The 22,520-nt window shown below is 36.5% G+C and overlaps 1 protein-coding gene across 1 annotated transcript in view; it reads right to left on the bottom strand.

The window, feature by feature from the left end:
* Positions 1-3,854: 3,854 nt before the first annotated feature.
* LOC137418787 (uncharacterized) overlaps positions 3,855-22,520 on the bottom strand; it is a 96,343-nt gene continuing 77,677 nt past the window's right edge. The window contains exon 4 of the mRNA XM_068104909.2: positions 3,855-8,493. Within this exon, the coding sequence (XP_067961010.2) occupies positions 4,648-8,493 (3,846 nt within the window). The 3' untranslated portion in view covers positions 3,855-4,647. The remainder of the gene's footprint in view (positions 8,494-22,520) is intronic.

Here is a 22,520-nt window from a genome sequence, read left to right on the forward strand (position 1 = left end):
AAGTCATGGTCTAGATGTTTATCCTCGTCGCCATGTAAAGTATCTCGACAAACTGCGATCAATTGTCGTACGCGTTTATTCACTCTGCCGATCACGGCCCGATTCACAGCAGCGCCATCCGAGGTCTGGCGTAGGGATCCCACCCGGTCCCGGTGTAGGGATACAATGGTGAATATTTGCACTGCATACATGACAAACACCAACATGGCAGCCCTTAGATTGACATCTGTCTTCAAGGCCTCTTACCACCCAAAGTCATCAACAATACATCACACCCGCCTCCCCCTGTAGTCCAGTTCTTCAAAGAAAAATGGCAAATTGTTATATCATCATTACATAGTTATTCATTACCTCATTGAAAGAGCATTTATTGCATATATGAAACTGCTTATGCCGTTAGTGATGTCACAGAAAGCACGATTGAACAAGCATTCTGAGTATTGCGCTGCAATACATGTCCCCTACCGGCAGTCTGTCATCCGGAAAACTGTTGGGGAAATTACCAAGGGTTATTCACCCACAGATTCTGAATCGTTCCCAATCGCTAATTACATCAGGACGGGCTCACCTGTGATTCGCACTCGGGACTTCGATGTATACACCTTGCAGACAGGTCAGCAGAAGCACGACAAAATAAGTTGTTGATAAAGAACCTTTCGAGTCGCTAAATATCAGTAATTTATTATATTTTCCGGTTCACGATCAATGATCGATGTGTATATATATGTTGCTTGGCTTGGCTCCGCCCCTCCCGAAAGCGCACGCTGTGTCGCGCTGTTGACGTTCGCGAGACGAGGCTGAGGGCACGTGGTGCAGCTTGAGTAGAACTCTAGAATAAACAAGAGATATCCATACTTTTAAAAATATTTTCGTTTAATTAACGATATCTGCCAAACCACGTGCCCTATCGCAAATTCCAAAAGGACATTTTAGTCGATTGACATGCTGAACAGATCTGTGAAGTTTCCCCTCGATTGGATCAAAAATGAGGGAGGAGCTCGGTTTTAAAGGTTAATGCTTTAAAACGTCATAACTCTGAAACCATGTGATGCATGACGTCATGCTCGCTGACTTTTTTGTTCGTCATGGGTATGCGATTCCGCCTGCAAAGATTGGCCTCGATCTCTTCAGCCGTTGCAGAGAAAAAGGGGTTTTCGTGTTTTCACGAAAAACAATATGGCGGCCGAACCAAGTGACCTGACGTCATAATTACCATTAAAATATTCTTCAGACCGAGTCCCTCATATGGTGAAAATTTGATCTCAATCGGTCCTATTATTGCAGAGAAAATTTGTTTTTAAAGGAAATTAAAACTTAAAATGGCACTGAGTTAAGGATCATCAGAATTATCAGAATTCCCAAAAGTTAATGTGCCATAACTTTGTCAAAAATGATCGAAACGTCGTGAAGTTCGAACATGACCTGTAACTTATCATGAGGAAACCATGTACCAAGTTTGAAATCATTAGCATTAAGAGTTTAGAAAAAAAGTCCGGAAAACTGTTCTTTGCGTGACGGACTGACGGACGGCGTGCAAACCTATAGTCCCCTCCGGTGTACACCGGTAGGGGACTAATAAGGAAGTGGATGTCCGACAGGACATGGTTTATTACGGTCAGTCGGTTCTTTGTCTATCTGTGTCATTTTAGCTCACCTGGAACATAGTTCCGGGGAGCTTATAGGATGACGCGTCGTCCCTCAGTCAGTCCGTAAACACTTGCAACACATCTCCGACACTGATGATTGGATTGTGACCAAACTTGGCACAAATTCCACTTGGTATGTTGCAACTCAAGTTTGTTCATGGCATTTAGAAAAGTCTGGGTCTAAGGGGGTCTTCCGGGGGTCAAAGTGGGTCCAGGTTTGACCACCCAAATAGGTATTTGCTTTCTTCTCAGAAACTACACATGCAATTTCGATGAAACCTGACCATAACCTTCATCACACGTGTTGTACCAAAGTTTGTTCACGGTATTAAAAAAATTGGGCCCTCAGGGCTCCCTCCCACCAAAAGTAGGTATTTGCTCTTTTCTCTGAAACTACCCACACGATCAATTTCAATGAAAGTTGACCACAACTTTCATCAGCCATGATGCATCAATGTTTGTACATGATATTTTTTTAAATCTGGGTTTAATTGGATGTGTGGGGGGTTCGACTGCCTGAAATAGGTATTTGCTCTCTTCTCCTAAACTACTGTGGAAGAAAACTCAGTCTCAGGTCAGGTTTCAAATGTAACAGAGTTGAATGATTTATTTATGCACGGAGAGAGTAACACAGTATTTGTGCAGAATCTCTTTGACTCGGTACTCCAGTTAGAGCCTGTGTGTGGATAAAAGGTATGTGCAGCCGATAACAAAACGAGGGGCAGGCTGAAGGTTCGAGTCCCACTTGCACAAGAGAGGGACATCGACTGGGGCAGAGTTCTGTTATAGAACAAGCTGGACTCGACCGAGACTCTGCCATTCACTGGGACAACGTTGGCCTCTGCAGGGGAAGGCATATTTCGAGAAACTATCACAGAAGAAGTAGTTTTCTTGATACGAGCTCAGAACACAGAGGTAATACATTTTACAATAGGTTTTCGTTACCGCGATAACTTTAGAACGGCTAAAGGGATCATAGTCAAACTTGGTGCAGGTATGTATAATGAGGTAAAGATGAACTGATTAGATTTTGGGTTCAAGAGCTCAAAGATTAAAGGTCAAAGTCTGTAATAGGTTCATGGGGGTCCCAAGGTCCCAAGGTCAAAGGCCAAAGGTCCGAGGTCATGTCAGGTAAAAATGTGACAACTTGTGAACAGTTGAAGGGATTTAAATTAAAACTCGGTACAGGTATGTACAATGATGTAAACATGAACGGATGAAATTTTGGGGTCAATAGGTCAAAGGTCAGAGGTCATGTCAGATAAAAATGTGCTAAGTTGGGCACAGCTGAATGGATTTAAATCAAACTTGATAAAAGTATTAAAATGATGTAGTAATGTGGGCGGAGGCATATCAGTCGACGCCGTGGCGTTGAAGAGTATCATTCTAGTTTTCTTCGGTAGTAGGTCGTAGGTAGCAACCGCCCAGGGTAGCATGACCGTTCTGACTTAGGAGCGTTAACGTGGTGCCCATAACCATCTTACACTCTCCGTGTCAGGATTGCTGGTCTTACTTTCTGTCTTATTCAAACTATAGCTACCGGGCTAGCTTCAACCTCTCTGTCTCATAAACAAACATCATGCGCTTTTCATTATACACTTTTCTTCTCTTTAATTTAACGCCTGGCCTCGACGAGGGCTATATAGTCCGTACCTGGAGCCTTCAACATAAAAAAAAAATCCTCGTCACACACCCAACCTGTCCACCAAGTTTCATTTAAATCCGTACACAACTTTTTCAGATATCTTGTTCACAAACAGACAAACAGACAGACGTGAAAACATAACCTACATCCACCTTCGGTGGCGGAGATAACGAGGACGCAAAATTATAAATTACATCGACATCAGATCTTGTTATTCTTGGATTTTGTAATTTGCGATTCATTAACTTGAAAATAACAAACAAAAGATTATCTTCCAGAAGAGAACAAGGTTACATTTAAGTCAGTGCTTAAAGAAGTGATTCGCCATCCACTAGTGGAGGATGCCATCTCTCCAATCACATCAGAGCAGGATTGTCCTCGGGTTCGTATCTTGTCCGTCGAGAATATCAAACAGATCTTTCCTTCGGTTTCTCACAAACAGAAACTCCAATGAGGTTTTATAACATCATAAGTAGGATTTCGCGCCAATTTCCAACTGCCCTGGCAAAAAAAAAGATCCCAAATCATGAACCAAACACCAAACACCAGACAACACACACCGATGGGATGAGAACAGGTTTAATATCGATACTCAAATGCAATGGGGAGAACAAGAAGAGCGAGGAAAGCACAAATCAAAGCTCCCTCAATCTTTATACGAGCACAAAAAAATTATAAAATCAATGCAAACTCGATATCTTGTTGTATTAAAATCCATGCAAGCATCCATCTTAAAATCCATATAAATCCATTTTAAAATCCATAAAATAATCCATGTAAAATCCATATTAAAATCAATGCTATAACTGTATTAAAAACTATTCAAGCATCCATCTTAAAATCCATATAAATCCATTTTAAAATCCATAAAATAATCCATGTAAAATCCATATTAAAATCCATGCTATTACTGTATTAAAAACCATTCAAGCATCCATCTTAAAATCCATATAAATCCATTTTAAAATCCATAAAATAATCCATGTAAAATCCATATTAAAATCCATGCTATTACTGTATTAAAAACCATTCAAGCATCCATCTTAAAATCCATATAAATCCATTTTAAAATCCATAAAATAATCCATGTAAAATCCATATTAAAATCCATGCTATTACTGTATTAAAATTCATGCAAGCATCCATATTAAAATCCATGTAAAATCCATGCAATTATTGTATTAAAATCCATTGGAGGAAGACCCTCTCGTGAGCAGTTCGTTGGTGCTCCTGTGGTTGGCAGTGATTGCCCCGGAAGCATTGACGGAAAGAGAGTGGCAATCATATGCGTGGGGAAATTTCATGCTTGGTCAGCGTCGCCAAGATAGCTGACGTGGCATAACACTGGTGTTGGTCTCAATTGAAGTTACCAAAGACGACCATATCCCCAGGTACAAAGACTTCCGATATGTTAATCGCATTACTGCCTGGGAACAGCAGGTTATTCAGGGCGAACAAGGACACGCTGTCAAATGGCTGGTTGAAAATATTGACCAGCGTGGGGCGGATGTTCTCCAGATTATCCAGGAACATCTTCTGCAGATCTCGGTCATTGGATTGGCATGCCCCGGCCGGGGGCTCCAGGTTCCCGTCGAGATTCACGCAGGATGGGGTGGCGGCGATTTCGACTTTTTGCTTCTTTCCTGATGCAATGAACTGGAATGGGAGGCTGCTGCTCATACAGATTTTTGCTTTCAGGGAATATTGATGTTCATCTCTCAAAGTACCTTTGGGAAAAACATCTGGTTTCCTTCTCCATCCGAACTTGAAGTCATAACTCCGCACTCCAACGTCGTAAATCATCCTGGTGTTCCATTGCGAGGTGTAGTCTCCAGCCACAAACTCCATGCCAGTGAGGTCCACGACTACTGTATCGTTATCGACGCCGATGTAGTAATCATAAGATGAATGAGATTTTACAATGCTTTCAGGATACGGAGCAGATATGGAACCAGCAGTCACTTTAGAAGACCAACTTTTGTCCTTGTTGTAATTGTCAGCCGGCTCTGTTCCTTCTAGGGTGAAATCATTATGCAGAATGGAAGGAAGCACATCCTGAAAGAAGATCTTTGAGTTGATGATCAGGGAGGTCTCATATTCTGATGGGATCGGCTCTTGCAAATTGAGCATTGGATCCGACTGCAGTCTTCCCGTGGTAGCAATGAACAGTTGCAACAGCGCGCGATTGCTATCGGTGTGATAGACATTGAATTTGAAGTCGGTTGGCTTCATGGATTTGAGGGTCGTGATTCCATGGAAATCGAGTATGCCCAGATTGTAGACCTCGTAACCATTCTTCAATGTAGTGAAGTAATTGGTCAGTGCAAGACCAATGTTTGGGTTTTTAATACCAGCTTCAAAATTCTTGGTGACGAAGGCACCGCCATTCAGCTTGATGACAACCTTTTTCTGGGAAGATCCAGGCATAACAGCAAGGGGAAGGGTTCCTTGAATGCATGACTTATCGGTCTCCTTCACTTCAACATTGGCATAAGTGGTCCACACATTGTTTTCAAAGATGGAGTATTCATAGTGACCGGACTGGATGGGCAAAGTTATTTGGGCAGAATTAGAATTGTTGAGGAGAAACTGCAGTCTGGGGGCATTGAACTTGAGGTTGAAGACAGTCTTGGTGGTCACACCCTCGGATGTCTTCTTTTCAAAGATGATGTCTCCTGTTTCCCTCATGAACTGTGAATTTCCGACTCGGTCTATGTATTGACGGTGCAATTGATCATTGACTCCCTCAGCCGTCATGGAGAACACAATGTCCCATCCAGCACAGACTGACTTCCCTGACATCGTACGGAGGACGTTTTCAACAGAGATGTCCTCCATACGAAAGGCAGAGGTTTTCCCCTGAGAGCATACAGGCATGTCTGAATGAAGGGTAATTGCATCATCATCATTGCATTTCATGATTGCAGAAGAGGCTGCAACTCGGCCACATACTCCAAATGGGAGACTATGCCGAGACATTTGGTGGCTTTGCAATCCAGAGATCAAAGTCTCCTTCAACTGTGCATAGATGCGAAAGATAAGACGGACAGTGACACCACAGGAGGAATTGTCAAACTGGATATCTTCATTGCTCAATGTTTTGGGCAGAGACACATCCCACGCCGAGAAAGGGGTGATGCTAGAAATTTTCCCATCGAAAGTGTTTTGACCAGTTGTGGCTATGAACGCATGTGGGCTCTCCTCAGCATTCCGCTCATCAGACATCATATGGCTACTGGAGCGAACATCGTGCTTTTCTGGGAAAATACGAGACATTGACCGATATGTTAGAATCTCCCTGTTGAACCCACGATCGTAGAATGGATTCCCATTAAAGACAAGTTCCGTGTAGTACTTGCCACTTTTGGTGGAGGTAATGCCACCAATTTCTACTGTTACACTCTTCACACGGACGTAGTTGTATGATGCAAACTCACGCGCGTTGAAAGGGATGTTAAATGTGAAGTGCTTGCCATTGATGATGCTTTCCGGATTGACACCATGGATTTGGTATGAGATTGGGTCAACCTGATCTGTAGGGAGGGGCTGAGCTTTCAGTCCTTTGTTGACACTTTGTGACTGATTGAATATGGTATGCTGCAGATCAAGCATCGTGAAGGAACCGATCGGAGTTGGTGGTCGAAGATACTCGTACTGCAAGGCCCTGTCCTGTATTACAAGGGTCGACGCCAAAGTCATCAGCATCTGACGCTCAAAGAAAATAAGCTGACTGGACAGCCCAATCAGGTCAATTTTACTCACATCAAGCTCTTCCGGTTTAGCATTCAGGTTAGCCTTCAGGTCATCAAGTCGCTTCTTTTGGTCTTTCTGGAGTGTGAGTCGCTGCTGAGCTGTCGATAGATCTGCCGCAATTTCCTGAACGTTTTGCTGAGCTTGCAGCAGCATTTTACCACGAAGGACAAGGACTGCAAAGGCAGCAGATAGTGAGTTCTTTTCACCAATGGCTGGTCCAGTTGAGAGAGTGGCATCAAAACTGACCTTCATTTCATCCCATTCGAGTGAGGAAGGCATAGCCAGGCCATTTGGACCTATGTCTTTCAAGGCACTAACAACCTTCTCTGGGTTTGAGGGAAGGGCCTCGACAGATCTGTATGTCTTGGTGACGGCATCAAACACCTCGACTACTTTTTGTATCATCTTCACTGTTTCACCAAGACTTGTGAAGGCAGCAAATAATAATCCTGGCACATTCAATGTGAATCCAAAAGAAAATAGGTTGGAGGCTATGTCAAGGGTAGCTCTGATCATCTCCTGATTCTGCCAGTCACTGGCGGCTTCTTGGTAGTTGATGACGGCTTCTTTAACAACAGTGCGCTGCTCGGCTAGGCAGTCATTCAGATTGTCCACTTCCTTCATGGCCGAGTCCAACTCTTTCTCTTTTTCGTTGCTGATGTTGGAAAACTTGTCTGCCAGGCTCTGCTGGTAACTGGCCTGTTTGCCAATGTAGTCTTGAAGAAGTTTCCCAGATCTGATGATGTTTTCATTGAGGGCCTTATCTCTGTCCACCTCACGCTCCTCATTCTTCCTCACCCTAATTCTTTCCTGGTAATCTCTCAGCTCATTAGAAGCTGTACGAATGACATCCTGGACATTGTTCACTATGTCTTTGTAAGCGCCATACCGCAGATGAGGAACAGGCAGCCCAACCCCTTTGTTGTTGGCAGCCACACTCGCAAGGTACATTGCCCTAGCCTCCAAAGCAACCAGCTGGCTGTCCTGGTACTGGTCGTGACTGCCTGCAACCCCGGCAAGCCATAGCAAGAACCGCTTCACGAGATGTAGACTTTGACCCTGACGATTGGGGTTTGCCAGGAGAAAGTTGAGACGGGCCTCTGCTGCAATCAGGGCAAACTGGATGTCTGTCAGGTGCTCAGCGATAACTATCATCGTAGGAGACTCTCTGACATCGCGTACCACCGAGACTTTACCGTTGCTTTCCTGGAACATCAGGCCATTCATGATCACGCAGCGATCACCATCGCCTTCACAACTGCTGATCTGAAGACCTCCGTAAAACTCACCACAAAAGAGACGACTCTTTATCTCTTTAAAGGAGGAACTTTCAAGACGAAGATTGGGAGGCACGGGCCCAGAACCACCACTTGAGATCACGTGTCCAAGCATCGTAACCGTACGCGTACCAGGAATATCAATGGCTGCATGGTTGTTGGGGGATGGTATCTGTGGAACAAATTCAGTGCAAAATCACGAGCAGTAGAGAACGTACCAAAGCTGATATTCATGCAATCTTTATTCCAACAAAGAGAAACACATTTAAAAGGTTTATAAGAACCACCTTTAGAGGCCATTTTTCACCCGCAGAGCAAGGGTTGGCCTTTTTCCGGGCACCATGGTCCCTTTTCTGAAGCGATGTTTTATGGCCGGATGCCCTTCCTGCCCACCAACCCTGTTAGTCGCCTCTTGCGACACACAGGGAATTACCAGTGAACTGGTACTAGTGGGGTGCCCGGACACTCAGTCATTTCAAATTGATGCAAAAGTTTCGTTTTCAGTACCAATTTGAAGGTAAGGGTCTATCGAACAATTTTGGTTTGAGTGTGAAGCATTCAGATAAAAAATTGGGGCTTCTGTGGACGTGGGGGGTTCCAGATCCCCCTCCCACCCCCCCCCCCCCCCCACCAGCCTATGCGCAATATGGAATCTGTTACAACTTTTGATTGTATGATCCGATCTGAACATATGAGGTATGTATGGATTCAGGATCAGGAGCGGCAACTTGTATTTCAAGCATATTGCCCATAGAAGCATTAATTTTGCCAGTATCGGCGCATATCCACAAAAAAAGACCAAGGGTCATAGGCCTGGTAAGCTGAAACATGTTTTTAAAAAATAAACTGTAGAATTATACTCGGACCCAATGATATAGTGACATTTTTATTTATCTTTTAACTGTGCTACAATATGGTGGTGAGTAACTGCTTAGACAATTGCTTGAATAACTCCTTGAACAATAGTTTTAATAAGAAAGTGGCTAACAAATCGACCATATATACATGTCAGTATTGGAAATTGTTCTGGTCCAGCTACTTCTCGCATTTGCATTTGCACAGACGTGTGCACTTCAACTTTGCCCTCATGCACTTGCACAGAGCGCAGGTACTTGTGCAAGTGCACTTCACATCCAGGTGGAAGACATCCTTGCCGAGGGGCAGCGAGGTCCAAATGGGAAACAGCTTGCCATCCTATTCCTTCCACCCATGATTAGCGGGGCTGTTGACAGGCATCATGGACCTTTGGGCTGTTGTCCAGATGCTCACTTGGAAGACACTCCTTTTGAGATGTTGATCGAAAGCATCACTCATTGGGGGAATTCTCTATACGTCCCAAGTCTTCTGTGAGAATATCCTCATTCGGACGAGGTCAACGTCATTGTCCTCGTTTGACTCACTGGAGTACAACCGGCAGACAAAGTTCGTCGCCACTTCTTTCAGCCTTGGCGATGTTTGGAATGGAGTGTCGACGATAGTTGCAAATTCCTCCATGAGGAGGAAAAATTCCCCCCCAAAAAATTTATACGAGTGCTTTTTTTTTTTTTTTTTTTTTTTTTTTTTGTGTACTGAATCGAGGCTCGTGAAAGAGCTAACATTTACTTCACAAACAAATCGACCAGACAAACAAAATACACAAAAAGAGGGAGCGGAAGACAAGATAGGGAGAAAAGAGGAAGCACACAAACACAACATCCGAGTGCAGGGAGATGTGTGGAAGGGAGAGGGCCCGGGGGGAGGAGAGTAGGTGATAAATGTTGCTTCTGGGACACCTCCGTTTAACATGGGAAATCCCTATCTAATGTCATTTACCCCCCTGTTTTTAAAAAAATCATAAACACCTCTATTTCTCCCTCTATGAACCTATAATCCTTCTCGCCTTATGAACCTATAATCCTTCTCGCCTTATGAACCTATAATCCTTCTCACCTTATGAACCTATGATCCTTCTCGCCTTATGAACCTATGATTTTCTTCCTTTATGAACCTATAATCCTTCTAGCCTTATGAACCTATGATTTTCTTCCTTTATGAACCTATAATCCTTCTAGCCTTATGAACCTATGATCCTTCTCACTTCCATGTAATTTTTACCCTATTCCCCCCACTAGCCCCTTAATGTAGTTCCTTAGACCACTCTACTAATGAGCCTATAAATATATTATCTCTTTCTAACTTTTTTAAGAGTTCCATTCTCCTATATAACTCATCCCCATCAAGTATATTTATAAAGTATACAGGTTCCTTAACCTTTTGTTGTGAAAGTATAAAGTGGTATGTTTCACGGAGGGTTCTTGTTTGACCTCCTCCTCTCCCACATACCATTTTAAAATTATAATATTTATTATCCGATTGATAACCATTAAAGTTCTCACTCCACTCTAATATATTTTTCTTCCCGCCCTCCATTACCCCACTTAACAAATGAATACGTTTATCCGTCTTGAGAACCTTCTGACCAGTGATTCTCTCAACCTCTTGAATCTGATATTTTTCACATTCGTTATGTTTTCCATTTATATACCAAGGTTGATTACACCTCCACTCTTTAGTCTGGTTGATACTTGGTTCTATCATTTATATAATAGTAAAAAAGGTGGCGGTAGCCCGTTAAAATCCCTAACCCCCCTTTTTAACTTATCACTTATATATATATATCTTATCACTTATATATATATCTTATCACTTATATATCTTATCACATATATCTTATCACTTATATCTTATCACTTATATATCTTATCACTTATATATCTTATCACTTATATACTTATATAACCATAAGGGAGACTATCAATTCCATTTTCTAAAATAAACCTCTTATCATCAAAAGCCCCCAATGCTTTCTTATTCACCTCTTCTGAATATAATTGATGTTTATAACTTCTTATTCCATTAATCTTTCTAAACTCTTCTTTCTTTGTTGTTAAACAGTTATAATAATCCTTAAAGTTTATTGTTTCTTTAATGACATTTTTCTTTATACCTTTTAACTTCTTATCAGTCTTTTCAACGTTATTCACAATGTATTTATAAGCATAAGCCTTCGACCTCAATCCCACAAATTCACTCATAACATTTCCTCCCAATTCATCCTTGAACTTTCCAATCACCTTTTTATTTTTAGAAGAGAACAACTCACTCTCTGGACTGTAATTACTTGTATCATAGATATTAATGTCCTTTTTCATGTCTGAATAAACATCATCAGTATTAATTTTCAAAATAAAACTATCAGTATCCATATACAACAATGACACATTATCCTTATACTTTGATTTTAGATTAATATAAAAGTAATCATACATTAATGACTTTGACAAGTCAAGAATTGATGTTCCAATGTAAATAGGTTTGTCCATTTCAATACTCTCTTTAACCAAATGGATCGCACAAAAGTTCTCAGTAAAGACCTCAGCTCTAGTAAAACTCGGTCTATTAATTAATTTTGATGCTTGTTCCCAAGATGTTGCTAGTCTGATATTTTGTCTTTTCCTCACATTCTCCATGGTCTTACCAAAGACCGCATTATTCATCAATTTATAAAAGTCTTTCTCAAAATCTGTTTTTGACTCTGTTCTTCTTTGTGTATTAAAATCAATGTACCCCTTTAACCAATGACTTTGATTGAACTTTAGAACCCTGTGGATCTTCTCTACTCTTAGACCTTTTGATAAATATTGTCGCAAATTTCTTTGGTGTAGTACATAATTTTTCTTGTTATATAATGTAGTAAGTAATTTTTCTGTTGATTCACCTATATCAAACGATCGTTGATAATCACTCAACCATTCTTTCTTTGGACTTTCTTTCTCACAAGCAAATGGAAGATCTTTATGTTTGATATGAAGTTCTTCAGGATATTTTAAATCGACCTCAAAATAATAACCAACCTTTGAATCATCCAATTGTTTTTGTGTAGAGATACATACATCTTGTAAAACCTTTGTGTAGTCTTTTTCCTTTACCCATCTTAGTTTCCCATAAGGAAGAGCTTGAGACATTGCCCAGCCATACAAGTTGTTTGCGTCATAGTACATCAAGTAAGAACTCTCTTTCGTTGAATCATAATTTGGAAGATATTTGTTATTTGCTTTTGCGTATCTGCTCGAGCATACTTGTGAAATTCCACCTCTTTTTGCCTTTTCAATCATCAAAAGCATATCGACATCGGTTATCAAATCCAAATCTTGTTTTGTCATTTTCAACATCGCGCTCCAAGCCAATCCAGGTGCTGTGTAGTAGTGAGCAGGATCCAATCCATATCCAGTGCGACAAACAGATCTAAAGGCTTCAAATACATCGGCCAATAAAAGCACATCAGTTTTGAGATACAAATCGTGATACTCACCAAGATTCTTGATGTTATATTTTTCCCAAACATTTTGTGCGTGTACATAATCTTTATCAGATATATGACTGTTGTTTAATTTGTTATCGAAATTTTCTTTTAAAGGAAGTTGTGTTTCATTGAATCTCTCAAATGAGTCCATATAGTCATAGGGGTAAATTCCCTTTTGTGTTAGAAAATCTTTATCTGAAAAATACTCTGAAAGACATGGAAACTCTTTTAGATTTTGAACCAAGTTAGCCAATGGACTTGCCATGAATTTAAATGTATCAAGAAATCTGATATGAGTAATAGGAGATGTGTGAATTGTTTTTGTGAATGAAATGTATTTCTGATCTGTGTTAGGAATTGCTGAAATGTGTCCAGATGTCTTTGAAAGTTCATTAATAAATAGATGCGTATCATAATGAGCATTGTTATGAAGAAAGACAGGAATGAAAGAGGGGAGTTGATAATTAATATTACAACTTTGATGAGCTGGACCTCTATATTTACCAGTGAGATGACAATGATCTCTAACCTTTAGACCTTCACCAATTTTTTCCTCACAAATATGACAAACATTGTTTTTTCTAAATTCCCTTTTCTGTTCACTCGTCAAGGACATTGGTTTATTAGTTTCTCTCATTATCTTGGTTAATCGAACACAGTCTTTTTCTAGTCGTTTCACAAACTCCTCTGGGGTATTTGAGCCTCTATACTCCTCTAACTTGTTATATTTATCACCAACGGATGATTTGATATAATAACAAAAACCGCAAGGAGTATGTTTTTGATATTTATTTGTGTATGAATCTTTTGGATCTGGAGAAGCAGTATCTATTTTTTCTAGAATACTTTCAAAATCAGCATATATAACAAATGGATGTTTGATCTTTTTCTTTTCATCTTTGAATGTGATATTTGAGCCTTCTTTAGGCATATTGATTACCGTTGATTTATGTTCACCACAATAATTTGAATGTTTATCTAATCTTTCTTGTGTATGGAAGAAGTTAAGACAATGCAAACAAATATATATTTTATTTGTTCTTTTACATACTTGTGGTTTTATTAATTTAGCAATATCTTTAATGTATGTATAATGTGAATTTTCCTCTGAATTAAAATATAGAAGATTAATATGAGTTTGTTTACAATTGTCAGAAAGCTTTAAAACCTGAATGCTGTTTGTTTCTGTTAGACCATAAACATTAACTGATAAATTATTTATCTTTTCAAATTTAGGAATATCATTTAAAGCCATCGGAAACTTTAGATCTTTCGTATTTAATGTATTCTCATATTTTTTATAATGAGATACTCTTTCATCATGAAAATGTGGAGGATGTAAGTGTGCTAGAATAGACCAGAGAAAACATTTATTGTCTTTATTTTTGATATTGACAACTGCTTTTCTATTTTTGATAACACTGGGTAAATCAATGTAGGAAGAAGCTTTTAGAGGATCTGATTTAAGAATATGAATGTCTATGTAAATAATTTTTCCTATATTGAATCCACTTCCTACGATTGAATTATCCACATCTTGCTCTTGTTTAATAAGTTCATCATAGACTCCTGATGTTTTAAAATCTTGATATGAAGATATAAAGTGTGGCTCAGTTCTCATGTATGGTGTATCTATAACTCCTTCGTCCTTTGTCATTTCTAATTTTACTCCCATATAAAATTTAAGTGGTTTCATTTCTTTTAGTGTTTTTTCAATCAACGTTTGAACAGCAGGTTTAACTATTTCTACAGCATCAACTATAGACTCTGGTTCAGGAGGTTTGAAGTTAAAGACTCTTATTTTAATATGTTCTTTGAATGCGCCATCAGAGTTTTTAGTTGTGATAAAATTTGATAAATGTAGAATTGTTTTAAGATGTATTTCGAAGCCTTTCTTGAGGATATTTTTATTACATGCAGAACAGTGTTTTGTTTCCTTCTGAATAGGAGATAGTAGGTGAAGTAGATTAAATGTGTGTTTGTTAGTTTTAAGGTGTCTTTTGTATTGTTTATATTCTTGTTCACAAACATCGCAATACGTTGCTTTGATCATATTTATTTATATAGTAAAATTATACTTAAAACAAAGTGCCTTTTTTAGAGGCTTTTTAAAAGATGAAACTGTGCTTAAAGTAAAACACCTGTGAGCTTTTCAACTCGTTTTATGTATATAACTTTACTTAAAGTAAAACACCTTTGAGCTTTTCAACTCGTTTTATGTATATAACTTTACTTAAAGTAAAACACCTTTGAGCTTTTCAACTCGTTTTATGTATATAACTTTACTTAAAGTAAAACACCTTTGAGCTTTTCAACTCGTTTTATGTATATAACTTTACTTAAAGTAAAACACCTTTGAGCTTTTCAACTCGTTTTATGTATATAACTTTACTTAAAGTAAAACACCTTTGAGCTTTTCAACTCGTTTTATGTATATAACTTTACTTAAAGTAAAACACCTTTGAGCTTTTCAACTCGTTTTATGTATATAACTTTACTTAAAGTAAAACACCTTTGAGCTTTTCAACTCGTTTTATGTATATAACTTTACTTAAAGTAAAGCGTCTATGTATTAGCCAGAAAGTTTAGATACTCTAGTTCATCAATTTCAATTTCACTATCTGAGTCATCAATAAAGCTACTCTCATAACTATCATTTGAACACAAACTATTAGTATCATAACTATCTTCAGATCCTAGACTCTCAGTATAATAACTCTCAGAGTATTGACTGTTAATATCACTCATTTACATACCATTAAACTTCCATCAATATCTATATGTTTTCTTTCATTAGAACTAATAACCACAATATTTTCTACATTAAATGTTATTTTCAAATAATCTCTAATAATCAGAGTACGGAATGATAGTTCACCACTAATATTCATATTATTAATTTCACCCACATCTTTGGGTCTATTAAAGAATATACAAATGTTTCCTCTAGAATCGTTGATGGTCTTATCATTCATTTTCAAAGCTTCTTTATCAATGACCTTTTCAAGCTTTGAGTAAATTGTTAGTAGTAGTGGAGAAACTTTTGTCAAATTTACTTTAATAGAGTTATTAATTAACATAGCTTGTCCCGTAAATTTAATAAAAGGACACATGTTATTCTCCATTATGGGTTTAATCCAAAAATTTCCATATTTATCTTTGTTCAATTTAACATCTTTGACATATTTTTCTATATCTTCCACCGAAGTAGAGATTGATTGAAATTTGTCTTTTGTGTTTTGAAACATTGTATTTATTAGCTAATAAATTTGCGTTTAGTTTAAGTAAAGTTATATACATAAAACGAGTTGAAAAGCTCAAAGGTGTTTTACTTTAAGCACAGTTTCATCTTTAAAAAAGCCTCTAAAAAAGGCACTTTGTTTTAAGTATAATTTTACTTTATAAATATGATAAATTCTGAAGGATATTTAGAATTTCCAGACTCTCCATATGATAAATTAGAGAATTGTCTGGCTTGTGGTAGAGTGGGGCTTAATACAGAATCAGAAGCATATAAACAATGTATTTTCTGTGATTATCTTCTAATTAATGATAACAAAAAATATAGAAAAATATATAACTCTTTTAAATTAGAACCAAAAATGAATTACTTTACAAGATTAATAAGAGAGATGAATGTTAAGTATTATGGTGATAATACACCATTTCTTACAAGGGAAGAGACTATTTGTATTGAGGAAATGTATAAGGGTTTAATGATATTTATTATTCAAAATAATTTTAATGGAAATGTTAATACAAGATACTATATAAACAAAATAATGGATTATTTTGAAATTAAACCTGAACTCAGGATAAAATATAGAGTTTCTCAAAAAACTCAAAAAAAGTTGGATGACTTGTTTTCCAAATATATAAATGAATGATTTTTTACCCGTTTGGGAAAATAAGATAAAATTTAATAACCATAAAAATCTTCCAAATTCATTGAGATGTCTAATAGTCGGTTCAAGCGGATGTGGAAAAACCTGTTTACTTTTAAAGATGCTCCTTAGTCCTAATTTTTTAGATTATGATAATTTAATAATTTTTACAAAGTCAAGTTTTCAACCTGAGTATCAACTACTCTCACAGGGTTTTAATGCGGGTCTTAAAAAGGAAGACATTATCGGTTTATTTAAACTTCAAAACAAACTAAATGATTATAATATTGATGATATAATACAATTATTTTGTGATACACAGAAATCAAAATCAAAACTAAAACCCATAACTTGTATTCTCAGTGATAATACGGATGATATACCTTCACCTCAAGATTTAGATAAATCAAAAAAGAACCTCGTTATCTTTGATGATTGTGTTAATGAGAGAAACCAAACAGTAATGGATAGCTACTATACAAGAGGGAGACATTCTTCTTGTAATTGTATTTATCTTAGTCAGTCATATTTTCAACTCCCTCGGCGCTCAATAAGAAACAATGCTAATACTTTTATTTTATTTAAGTTAAATTCAATAGATACAAATAATTTTTGGAGAGATAATTGTTCTACATTACGTAGTAAGAAGGAATTTGAAAATAATATGAAACACACGATCGGAAAATATAAATATATTGTTGTGAAACAAGATGAGATACTAAATGATATTTTTCAATAAATAAATACAGAAAATGAATACCGAAGAAAGAGTAAGAAAGTTTAAAGAACATCAAGAGTTGGTTTCAAAAGTTGTAAAGCAACAGGAAGACATAAAGAAGAAAAGGAGACAGAAACTAACTGGTGAAGAAGCCTTTGAAAGAAAACAAGAGAAATTTTTTAAACCACTTTTAAAAACTCAACAAACGATTTCACCTACAGTTCCCACGGTAGAATTTACTCCAAAAAAATTTCAAATGCTCAAAGATTTTAGTCAAATGACAGAGCAAGAACTTGGAGAATTAGAATATGATGATGAAGGATTATTTCGGCATCTTGAGAAGGTAAATAAACTTTCCAATTATATTGTAGAAGCTCTTCAAAACAATGAATATTTGAAGGGTTCAAAAACCAGAGCAGGTCTCATTCCAACAGAAGAACCAGCACAGTTCCATCTTGTGAAAGAAAAGTTATTGATATTTAATGATAAATTGGTGTTCTTAAGTTCTGACCAACCAAATGTTGAATTAACCCCAAGATTAATGTTTCTTCTAACAAAAGATGGACATTCTAATTCACCTTATTTTGATGAACCGCTTGATATGGAAAGAGAGGAAGATAGAGAGTATATTGAGTTGCTAAACGCACTTGATTATGGAGTTTCTGTTGCTGGTAAAAGTAAGAAGAATGAGAAGGAGAAACATATTATTGATGCTTTAAGTAAGCTTGGTTCGGGTGTTAGTTTTCTTCCAAATGACCCATCACAATTAGTTAATAGGTTATTATTGTTGTTAGGTAGTAAGAAGGCTGGAAACAACAATTGTTTTAATGAAGCATCCGCCATTTTAGATCAGTTGATGAATATGAAAATAATTAATAAATGTCAATACAAAGATATTTTATTAGATATTAAATAAGATGAGAAGCACAATTCTTAGTTTTAATTTCACAACGAGTGATTACACAGCTTCATTCCCTTACCCACTACAACTTGACCCCAAAAAAGAATATGAGGCTTCTTTGTTGTCAATGGAGACTTACAATACCCTTTTTAATATCACAGAGAAAAACAACAAGTTTAGTTATAATCCAGGAAGTGGATATAAAACTATAACCGTTTCACCCGGTGCTTACGAGATTTCTCAAATATCTTCAGAAGTCTCTCGCCTTATGAAAGAAAAAGGTGATGAACCAAAAAATATTGTAATAGATATTCAAAAACACACTTCAAAATCAACTATTAAACTTAAAAATAATTATAAAGTTGATTTCACGATTGAAAATTCGTTCAGAGAGCTATTGGGGTTCTCTTCTAAAAAGATTGAAACTAACGGGACGTTTTACAGTGATAATGTCATTCAAATATCCTCCGGTATAAATTCAGTATTAATTCATTGTGATTTGATTGATGGTGCTTATAACGATGGAATAAGAACAAATACAATATTTTCATTCAGCGCATACTCAACCCCGATTGGTTATAAATTTAATATGGAACCAAAAAATCTTGTCTATTTACCTGTGTCAGGAAAAACCATATACAGAGTAAATTTTAGGATAACCGACCAAGATAATCGTATGATATCCTTTAATGATGAAATTATATCCATCAGAATTCACCTACGTGAAGTTTTTCAATAAATAAATAATGGTTATTGTGAGAAAACACGAGTTGGGAAAATATAAAATAATTACAGGGGATGGGATGTTCCTTTCACCATACTATAAGGGTGAAGGTATGTTTCTTGGGAGAGGATACTATAAACCAAAGAGACAACGGGGTGTGGGACATCAATTTAGAAATAAAGGAGATGGGATAATTGATACTCTAATGGGTATTGGTTCAACCATCCTTAAACATAAAGACCTAATTGGTTCAACTGCTTCAGCCGTGGGCTCAGTTGCGGGTGCTATAAAGAGTATAAAAGATGCTCAAAAGGAGTCTCATAAATTACAAGCAATCAAAGAAATTAAAAAAGGTAAAACTCAACTATCTTCACAAGAACGACAAAAAATCATTAAAATACTTGGGTCAGGGTTTCAACGATTTTAATGCTATATAAATACAAGTATGGAAGCGATTGATAGTATCTATGATTTGGATGATACGATTATCATTTCAAACTCTACTAAAAAGGAAGACTATTTTAAGGTAAATGCTATAACAGGAACAGACTGGAATTCAAACGGAACAAAAAGTTTTGAAATAAATAATCAACAAACTTACTTGAATATAGCTGATAGTTTCTTGCTGTGTAAATTTAAATTCACTAAGGCTGCGAATAATACTAATGCTACACTCGTAAATGATTTCTTCTGGAAAATGTTTGATAGTGTCCGCCTGTATATTGGAACACAAGAGGTTGAAGCGGTTGATTATGTCTCTGCTATATCTGAAATGATGAAATTTACACTATATTCGTTTAGTGATAGAATGGGTAAGGGAGCTGTTGAAGGTTTTATTCCTGATATGTCAACGGGAACAAATGCTGACCCTGGTTATAGTCAAAGGAAGTCAATGTATAATGATGATACAAAAGCAGAGAATAGTTTTACGGTAGCAGTACCTCTGAAAGGTATATTTGGATTTTGTGATTATGATAAAGTTTTGTATGGCCTTAAAATTAGATTTCAACTACAAAGGAATGATAATGTAAATAGGTTGCTTTTTGGGGATGAAAATGCTTTTGGAGAAAATAATAAATTTGTTATTAATGATTTGTGTTGGTATATCAGTGAATATACTCCTAATCTTAAAACGGAAGAGATGTTAAATAGAAGACTTAACTCAAAGAAACCGCTAAATGTATCATACCTTAAAAGAAGATGTCAACACGTTAAACTGGAACACACTACCTACACTTGGAATTTGGGTGTTCTTGAAGGAAAGCCACGATACCTCTGGCTCATTTTTAAAAAACCAGATGGAGAGGAGGGTACTAATAAGAATAATGCGCTGAGTGATAATGCTAAGGTGAAACAACTTCGGGTTTCTCTTGATGGAACATTTTATCCGCGAGATAGATTGGAAATTGATTGGGAAAAAAATGATTATGCGGAAGCCTACAAGTCCTACCAAAAGGTGTGTGAAAGTAATGGTAATAATGAACCTATTTTGGATATGGTTGCGTTTCAAAAACTTTATACAATCTACGCAATTGACCTGAGTTCTCAAAAGGAAACTATAAAGTCTAATAGAGTGGATACTTCTCTATACATTGAAAGAGGAGAGAATGAAGAAGTTGATGCTTATTGTTTGCTTTTGGAGGAAACAGAATTACAGATTAATACAGATAATGGTGTTATGATTAATATCACATAGGTTTTTTCTCATAAATAAATGGTAGGGGTATATGTTAATCAAATCAATCTTGATAAATTAACATCTTGTATTCAAAATCAAAAGCCTTGTATTATTAATGTTAATACATTTCAAAGAAAAGGAGCAGTAAGAATTGATGTTTTACTCACAAGAGAGCAGGTGAAAACACTAAATGATGCTGGATCACTTAAAATTAAAATGACAAAACCTATGTTAAAGAAATATTCAATAGACGAGTCAAGAGGAGGATTTCTCCCATTTCTAATTCCTTTATTTGCTGGTTTAAGTGCGGCGGGAGCATTGACTGGTGGTATTTCAGCAGCGATAAAAACTGCTAACGAAAGGAAGGCACAACTAAAAGCTCAAAAAGAATTGGAAAGACATAACAAGGAGTTGGAGAAACAAATTAGTGGAAGTGGTGTAATTGTAGATTTTGCTCAAAAACTTGAAAGTCTACCTGATAAAGCTAGATTGTTAGTTGGAGATATGCTTTCCTCTATCGCTCAAGCGGGTGTTAAACTAACTAAACGGGGTAATGGATTGTATCTTTCTCATAAATAAATGGATAAATGGTTTAAACAATTTGGAAAGAATACAACGTCAAATATAGAACTAGCTAAGTATTGTAAAACACTAAAAATTGATAATGTGGTTATTTGTATGAGAGATGAATTAATACATATAAATAAGAATACAAAGAATATTATTATGAATTTAGACACACAGAATGGTTCTCATTGGGTTTGTATTCATAATAGTCAGGATAAATATTATTTTGATAGTTATGGTATGCCACCACCTGTTGAAGTAATACAATTCTTACAGAATGGTGTTTATCAAACATTTCAAGTTCAAGAAATTAATTCTAAATGTTGTGGTCAATTATGTTTATATGTATTATTTCAACTCAACAATAATGAAAATTTTTATGATATCATTTTTAATCTAATATAAATGACTTATGTTGGAAAAGATGGTTCTATCTTTGGAAAATCCTCTCAGGATATTGATTTATCAAATTATTATACAAAGGCACAGGCTGAACGACAAAAATATAGTGTAAGTAAAAATATTAATATGAAGAATACTTATAAATTAATCAATTATCCAAACCCTACAGATGCGAATGACTTAATTAGATTAAGTGATTTATCACAATATATATTTTTAAAGAAAACAGCACGTTTTGTTAAACAAGTAAAATTTACAACCACAACACCTGGTTATACTGACCATACACCTTTCCTCATTGAATTTAACTACCTGCTTACAATTGAATTTTATAAAGAAGGACATTTAGTTAATATGCGAATTAATAAATGGGGGTATGATATGCCTGATTTAGGGTATAATTGGTCTTTTTCAATAAACATAGAAGACCTACATGATTTAAATCAGTCTCGTAAAGAAGAATATTATCCACTTGGTGAAGATAAGGATTTATGTGGAAGTACAATTAGTAAACAACAAATACGTGATTTTAAGAAAAGAAAAATATATGATAGTATAGCGATGGTTCGCATGACAAAGAAGGAAGGTAATGAGATAAGGATAGAAAGCCGAGGAATACAAACCGATTTGGTAGTGGGAAGATGGGGTGGTATTACCTGTCATAATATTAATCTCACATATATTTCTGATACATAAATGGCAGGAAGAAGACTACAAGAGAATTATAATTTTTGTATTCAAGGATACCTACAAGAAAAGGGTGCTCGGTATTACATACCTTATGATTTGGAGCATATACATGGGAATTTTGTCATAAAAAACTGGCCTTATACTGATATTGTTAAACCCACAAATAGAGACTTGTTTAAAATATTAAATAAAAATGAACTTCTCAAAGTTATGAAATATAAAACTCTTTTAGAAATCGTCAACAAATCTTATTGGTATCCTATTATGAGAAAAATAATTATAGATACAAGAAT

Source organism: Myxine glutinosa, chromosome 10, assembly GCF_964187855.1.
Source record: "Myxine glutinosa chromosome 10, kmMyxGlut1.1, whole genome shotgun sequence".
Taxonomy (NCBI): domain Eukaryota; kingdom Metazoa; phylum Chordata; class Myxini; order Myxiniformes; family Myxinidae; genus Myxine; species Myxine glutinosa.